The sequence below is a fragment of the Idiotropiscis lumnitzeri genome, chromosome 8, assembly GCF_059441095.1.
Source record: "Idiotropiscis lumnitzeri isolate Australia: NSW breed Sydney's pygmy pipehorse chromosome 8, RoL_Ilum_1.0, whole genome shotgun sequence".
NCBI classification, from domain to species: domain Eukaryota; kingdom Metazoa; phylum Chordata; class Actinopteri; order Syngnathiformes; family Syngnathidae; genus Idiotropiscis; species Idiotropiscis lumnitzeri.
Window position 1 is genome coordinate 10,406,981 of NC_142398.1, and position 8,105 is coordinate 10,415,085.

General features: G+C 41.8%; 1 protein-coding gene across 1 annotated transcript; it reads right to left on the reverse strand.

Moving 5' to 3' along the window:
* Window positions 1-1,445: 1,445 nt before the first annotated feature.
* On the reverse strand, window positions 1,446-6,479 carry LOC148332103 (beta-1,3-galactosyltransferase 2-like). The gene is made up of 2 exons (XM_088303272.1): window positions 6,352-6,479; window positions 1,446-2,755 (listed from the first exon to the last, which is right to left on the reverse strand). The coding sequence occupies exons 1-2, from the start codon at window positions 6,393-6,395 to the stop codon at window positions 1,687-1,689; spliced, it is 1,113 nt and encodes a 370-aa protein (XP_088159398.1). The 5' UTR covers window positions 6,396-6,479; the 3' UTR covers window positions 1,446-1,686.
* Window positions 6,480-8,105: the final 1,626 nt, after the last annotated feature.

The window sequence follows — 8,105 nt, forward strand, 5'->3', positions numbered from 1 at the left end:
ACAACTATATTAAAAACAAAAGCGAGCAAAATAAGACATAAGAATGAAGTTGTCAGCGCGCAAACAAATATTGAAATAGTGCAATACAATTGTGCTAAATAAGGTAGGTATTATTAGAGGTAGTCATATGATGAAAATGTCATAAATATTAATATTATATCCTTTTTGTTATTTCTACTCTGCTTCATCCACATACAGTTTGTACACAATACATTCAAACTACCAACCACAATAATAGTAATAACGTATTATTTTGTAGTAAGGAACATAACGTCTTTCAATATTAGTGTTGTACATGTAGTATAGTATCTTTATGTACCTTATCCTAATTGTCATGCTGTGGTTAGTAGAAGTAGCATTTGTATTAATTAATATTGGCATCATCATATGTTGCTATATTTGATTAGAAAGTCACAGCGATAAATGAGTAAATGTGTTTGTAATTGAATAACACATATAATATACGTCTGCTGGCAGCCGTGATTGCCAATACTGGCCCGTAAAAATCTCAGGAAGATATGTGAATTTTCCCGAAATTCCCCATGGCCTCACCGCCCCTGTACATTGCTCACGCTCTGTGCCCATCCCAATGTAACATTAGCCTTCTGTTTAATTGGAGCATTGTACCGCCTGATGTGGTGAAATTGGAGGGGACGGATTGTGGTCTTTTTTAAACTGAGTGGGACATGTCCCCCCCCCCCCAACCTTAGTGCCCTCTGCGCCCAAGGCTGTGGCGAACCCTGACAGAAGGAAGTCATTTCTCATTCTTGGAAAACATTGGTCATAAACATGGATTACTTTCAACCAGTGGCGGGCCGTCAAGACCGTCTCTGCTCGCCTAACATCATCAAGAAAAAAATGATCATATTCTTCACATCGATGTCATATTATATCCTAGCTTTGTATTTTTAGGTGAGAGTTTTTATCCAATCAGAATTCTGCTAGCTCGTGTTGCCAGGCAGGTTTCACAATACTAGTAGCGCGCACTATTCCATCCGAGGCCTTCAGATGCAATCGTGCGAGCATCTCTTCTGCCGAAGCCAATGGACTTTCAGATTTGATAGACAGTTGCGATAGCCAATCAGATCACGAGTTGGTTACAGTGAGCCTTCTTGCTGGCCTTACGCTGAAGGTGATGAATGTGTTTTGTGATTGGATACTCACTCTTGAGGGGGGGCAGTGCTATGCGGAATCAACACACCCCAAACGCATAACTGGTGACCGTTTAAAAAATCTAAAATATATTCTTGCTTTTTTTTAAACCACAATGGCCGAAGGAGGGAAAAGTGTGGATTAATTGAAGATGCATTTGCAACGCCATTTTCAAGGGGTACCTTTCAAGAAAAGCTAGGTCATCCAACACTCACTCAGTACTGTGTAAGAGTGTGTTTCTGTGTATTAATTGTCCAGCCGTGGTGTCATGGTATGATGGTATTATTGAAGTAGGACTTCACTGAAGGCCCAGGTGTGAAATGCACGGCCCGCCACTGTTTTAAACACATTTATACTGACAACCTGGTAACGCATTTCTTGGTAGCTTTGATTCATCATTATAGGTCGTTTTCAAAATCTACTTATACCAACGCATTGGTTAGAATGAGTTTATAAAGGTGAAGACCACTGAAAAAGTTTAGACAGTCCTGATAAAGTGGATAGTGAGTGATTCCAAACATAGCCCCAAGTGTTTTAACAAGGAGGTCCAGGCGCCATCTTGAGATTTGTCCAGAAACTCAGCAGCTCATTGGGGGACGTCAGGATAGAGGTGATGATCTTGGAGTACTTGCAGCGGTTGTACTCGATGTTGAAGGTTAGAAATTGGGAAGGATCAGGCGGCGATACGGGCGCCAATCCGAGCTTCCTCATGCACATTCCAACATAGGCGTCCTCAATGTTGAAGGGCGTGATGCTTTTACAGATCTCCACCAACTTGCGCGGCAGATCATTGGAGAACACGTAGCCCATGCCCAGAGTGTAAAGAGGGTATTTGAGATCCTTGTACAATTCCTCTGGGACATACCACTTGGAGGTCTTTAAACGAATGACCTGTATGTTCCACATGAGCTTCCCGGTCAGGTAGTTGGTTTGGGGAATGCCCGGCTTCTGCAGCATCAGCACTAGGTTGTCGATGTTGAGAAACATGTCCGAGTCGATCTTCATGGCGTAGGCGGCCGTCGAGCAGCGCGTGGTCAGCCACTCCATGATGACCATGGTCTTGATGGTTAAGTTGAGGTAGGTGTCTCTGAAGTCACTCTGGATCAGGTCGTTGTGCAGCTCATTCTCCTGCCTCAGATCGGGCCCCTCGGCCAAGCCCAACATGAAAATAGTCAAGACCTTCTTGCCCTGGACCACTTTCTTCTTACCCCACGTGCTGCGGATGGCGTCCCGAGCCGCAACGTTTTTGGGCTCCACCGGAACCATCAGCACCAGGAAAGGCTTGTGGCTCTCGCACACATCGCCAACATCCATGATGAAGTGATAGTTCTGCGGGTATGCCAGGTGGTATTGAGTGCCGACAGTCAATGAGACATCGGTTGTGTTGGAATTGTTGGAATCCATTTTGGCTTGGTGCTTTGGATGCACCCGATAAGGAGGGGCTTTGACATGATAGGACTGGTTCACCAGTTGCTGGTAGTGCTGATGGAGCAGAGACTTACCCTTCCAAATGTAACTGAACAATAGCACGACACACAGCAGGAACAGGGACTTGAGCCAAATGTTTTTCCGAGGATAATGGTGCCATCCGCTGAGTCGTATTCTGGGAAATAGACACAGTTCAAATTAAACGCATAGCAGCATTTGTTATGCTTGTTGCGCTTGATACAAAGCTGTTTCCCTCCTCCAACACACCTGATTAGAATTATCAGCTCATCAGCAAAATCTGCAGAAACCTGATAACGGTCCTGAAGCGGCTAAGGTACGCACAAATCCGTTTTTATGGCTCAAGTTAATTATTGTCACTTTTAATCAGGTGTTTTGAAGTCCACCTACAAGACATGACAGAAAATGGATGTGAATACAAAATTCCGACAGCTAATGTGTTTTAAGTAATGTTTATGAACTATGAAATATCTGCTGTTATCCTCTCGTCATGCATGCACACCTTTTTATTTTTTGCGCGGAGGGTGAGAACAGACAGCGATCGAGGGCGATTATTTTTATGAATAAGGACAGACGGGGCAGGGACTGGCAGCATAGGGTAACATGCCCATCTTTGGTTAATTCTGACTTAAGCGAAAATTTGGGTTACATCGCCAGCATAGGAACGAAACTCGTTCAAAACCAGAGGACCTCTTGTACATGGAAATGTGCCACTGTTAAGGTTGAGCGCGCATTCGGTCTTCATAAAGTCTCTGGGAGAACGCTTCAGGTGAATATCTGAGAAAGGTTGACTGGGAGCATTATGTTTCTCTGAGGTTTATTATTAAATGTAGGGCCTTGACTTTTCATTGTGGACTGTATTCTCAAGTGGAATGGCCTTCTTTTTCCAGTAGGTTGGCTCACTGGTACACATTTATTTCAAATGACTGTCTCCCGCTTACGTTGGTAACTTAATCACACAAAAAAGATTCTTACAGTTTGTGTTCAAATAACATTTTGTTGTAAGGTGTTTCATTTGCTCTCACTGTGTTGAGGAGAAAAAAAAGGTCTGCCCCTTCTACATGGAACATGTTTCAAAATGCCTAGAAACCAATGTAACCTATCTCATTGAAAGACTTTAAATGCAGACTTGAGTCTCCTCGACCTGTTACTGTTGTAATTTTTAACTGTGTTGAGACTGTAACTTTTTTTTTTGGCTAAGACTCCCTTAAAAAACAGGTTTTTAATTTCAATGGTATAGTCCTGGTTTAATAAAGTCTACGTAAATTAAATGTAAAAAAAAAAAACCAACAACAAACTAGTTCTGTCAAGTGATTAATTTTTTAAACGAATTAATCACAAAAAAGTCCATGTTTTGTAAATGTGATTAAACAAAATTTTCAACTACCATATTTTTGTAAAGCTTGTAACAGATATTTACTTGAATTATATCTTGGAATGAATGTAAAATCACCAAATATGAAGTGTATTTAATCCAAAGACTGTTCTAATAGCTTTCTTTGATTCTCGAATACGATCTAAAGGTCTTTACAGGCGTTTTTCTTAGAAACATTTCTCAAAACTGCCGACAAGCACCAACATTCCAGCAGTGTTGGTTTGCAGGGCCCAGTATTAACTTGAACACAGTGTTTTGTTCTCGAATGATGTGCTAAAGATTTACAGCTAATATGTTACAATATTTGCTAATTTATTTGAGTCAATTAAAACTGGTGTTAACTGAGTTAAAATATTTAACTGAGTAAAGAAAAAATAGATTGATCTCCAGAGTTAACACTTTTTTGACAGCCTAAAAAAAAAGACAAAAGCATATTTTGAATACAAGGAAAAAAATCCCATACTGGGTTTGAACCCAAGACCTGAGATGTGCGCTCGGGCCAGACCAATTAAATGGCCAACCGATTTAATCGGCTGGTATTAGCTGTTTGAAAATCTGCAAAAAAAAATAAAAAATTTGTTAAATATATAATTTTTAATTACTCAGATGATTATTTGGTCATCTGAATTTTATTCTGGATAATTTTGGAATCGACATGGACCTCAGAAATCCATATAGGTCGAGCCCTAATTTGCATCTTGAGAAAAGACGAGGTTAAAAATGTCCATGAAAATTTTGGCCCAAGTTGAAGGCACAGTTCCTATCCAATCCCATGCTCGTGAGCATTCTCCCCAGCATGTGTGTTCAAGACTCATATGCTTTATGTTTTAGGTATGCCATTATTGCAGCAAAACCATTTACAAACGTGTATTTCAATCCACAAATGTGTAAAAAGAATCCGTATCTCTCACTACAGTCACAAATGTGTAACATGAATATGCAAATGCATAATTGAACTCACGAATGTGTAATGATAATCTACTAAAGTATACATTGATTTGTGAGTGCAAACGTGTCGTTAAATGCGTACAGAAATCTGTAAGCACGTAATGTGTAAACACTGGGCCTCTCGATTGGCTGTGTTCTTACATGTGACTTGCTACGGTCTTGTCACAAATTTGTGTGGCGATTTGCTAATGCGTGTTTGGAGACTTGTGTGTGGCTCCGTAGCTACACATTCAGACCACAAGGGAATGCTAGTCCTTCCTGACTTTCTTTGAGAAACCTATGTGCCGACTTCACAACGTTCGACTTCGGGTTGGTGTGTAGAGGCCTTAAAGTGTCACACAACAAAGGTGTCGCTCCAGTATCCATCCATCCAGCCATCATCTATACCGCTTCTCCTCACAAGGGGCACGGGGGCGCTGGAGCCTATCCCAGCTATCTTCGGGCAGTAGGCAGGGGACACCCTGAACTGGTTGCCGGCCAATCGCAGGGCACACAGAGACAAACAACCATCCGCCTTCACACTCATACCTAGGGGCAATTTAGAGGGTTCAATCGGCCTGCCATGCATGTTTTTGGAATGTGGGAGGAAACCGGAGTGCCCAGAGAAAACCCACGCAGGCACGGGGAGAACAATCAAACTGCACACAGGAAGGCCGGAGCCGGGATCGAACCCACAACCGCTGCTGTTACTCACTGTGAGGCCATCGTGCTTACCAGTCGGGCCACCGTGCCGCTTCGCTCCAGGATGATGCCATAAAAACAAACAAGAGGTAGAAGACTTCTGCTTAACCGTGTCAGGTAGATTATTGACTGAAGGTGTGGGTATCAGTGTTTCTTTCGTCAACAATGACGAAAATATTTCATTATCGCCCCATTATAAAAGCGAGACGATGACGAGCTAAACGAGACTAGACCGGGCGAAATAGTTCGCATTTTTGTTTTTTGTCCTTTTTTTCTTTTTTTTAAACGTCCGTCAGACGTTCAAAATGAATATCATCCTTTCCTGTTGTACATGTAATCTGTCTTTCAAAAAAAAAAAATTGCAATGCTGTTGCAACCTAGCCTTGTTTGGTCACGCCCACCACCAGGACGGCACGCGTCGCACACACCGTTGCGCACACGCGCACAACACAACACGGGCAAGTCTGCGGTCTTTCGTCTCGGCTCACACACCCTGACACGCTTCCCTTTGACGCCCCCTGGCAACAGTGACACTCTGTAGGCTACTTGGTTCTGATGCCAGCAAGCTGCTACAAGTCAAGACGCGTTTGATAGACTTTGTACTTGTTCTACTGTATTAGAACAAGTCTGCTACTACAAGTATGTTGTTAAAGTTTTTATTTTATTAATTTTGCCAAAACAGTTGCCACTTTATCTGTTTAATATGCTTAATCCTTAGTAATAAAAAAATGAATAGAATTAATCAATACCTTGTGAGTACATTCCCCCGAGGACTTCTTCTCTGGTCCTCCATGGTTATAGTCCGTTAATTTGTCCCACTGTTGCACTCCATTGGAAGCCAGGTGTGATCACTCCGCCTTACACTTGTGCAGTCTTACCTTCTTTGTTTGCTTTCCCCATAAAGGGGCCGCACCCACACACTACTCCCGCTCAGGAAGTTACTTTTCACACACTGCCACTCCTGCCTAAGGATTCCCCACAGAGGTGTAACGAGACCACTTAGGGGGATGAAATGCATTTCATTAAAAAAAAAAAAAAGTAACTTGTGACATTTTAGTTGACGCTTCAACCTTCGTCAGAGGTGTCACTGCTTCCAGGTGTGATGTGTCTAAATGAGAAGTATCAGCCAGAAATGATAGCCAGGTAAGAGAACTTCTCTTAACCTGAACAAATATTAGACCCGGACTGGTTTCTAGTGTTGTCACAAACACAGCCTCCAATTATGCTTGAACATGTTGGCACCTGTAACCGTGGAGCTTTACTCAGCTGTATTTTTATTTGTTAATCGCCACTTTTATCTAGACTGCGACCAGTTTTGAATGTGACGCACACACACACACACGGGATTACTGTCGGTGCTAATCAAAGTACAGTACAGCAGTAGGAGAGATCGGGTGTGGTTGGAATCAAGGGATAGTTATATAGGTGGGCAATTGACCCTATTTTGCCAGTCCATCCTCAGTCCCCCGACCTGGCCACCCTTCTGTTATCGTTCCGCTGCTCTGACCTTATTCATAAAATAACTGTCCTCCGTCCTAGGTGTCCTTGCCCTGCATTTCACCAATTTATTTAAAAAAAACTTTTGTTCCCAAAGTTTGTTTTAAAAAGGCAAATATTAACATTGAGTGTTTCACCTTTTTGCAAAAAGTATTGAAATATATCTTGTTATCAGTATTGAAACAGAAATTTGGTATTGTGACAACCCTAGTCCTGCATCAACACCACCGCCACGTAAAAATGAGTTATAGAGAGACAAATTCTGGGATCTTGTGGCAATCTGTTGGTAATTATAGTTTTATATTTGCAGGGGGTTATCAATTATTTTAAGAAATTTGTTGAGTAACGAGTTTACAGTAATTGAAAACATGAAGAAAGAGGCCATTCATATTTGTCTTTATTGACATTCTGTCATCGTCATTTGGCAAATGTCACAGTGGCCCTGATGCTCAAGTCACATCTGTTGTCGTTGTTACAGTTAAGCTCCCACAAAAGAAGGAACAAACAAGTACACATATACACTTTTTTAGGGGGGGGAGCGCGTAAATGTTTTCAAATACGGTGCAATACATTTTGGTTGGAAACACAAGGCACATTTGGGACACGTCAAAAGATATTCACTAAGATATAACATAACACAACACAAACAGGCCACATGTAGCCATTGTCAGACTTGGCAAAAATATCCAAAAGTAAAGTAAAAAATACCTTCCTCTTCTGTAACTTCTATGTAAAGAAGGATAAACAAGTCTGTTTCGTCACCTGTTTGTTGACCTGTCCAAATTTGCTCCTCACTAGTTCTGCGGAGGACACGTAGGCAGATCTCATGGAGATCTTTGTCGTTGATTAACATGGCCAAGAGGCAGGCAGAAAGAAGCGATGATTCCTGTGGCTTTAAATGTTACACTGTCACTGCCAACAGAATGCAGGTGACAAAAAAGTCACGGTTCGTAATGGTTTTTAAACGCACATAATCTGTGGACAAGAGTATTGATACATGAAAAGT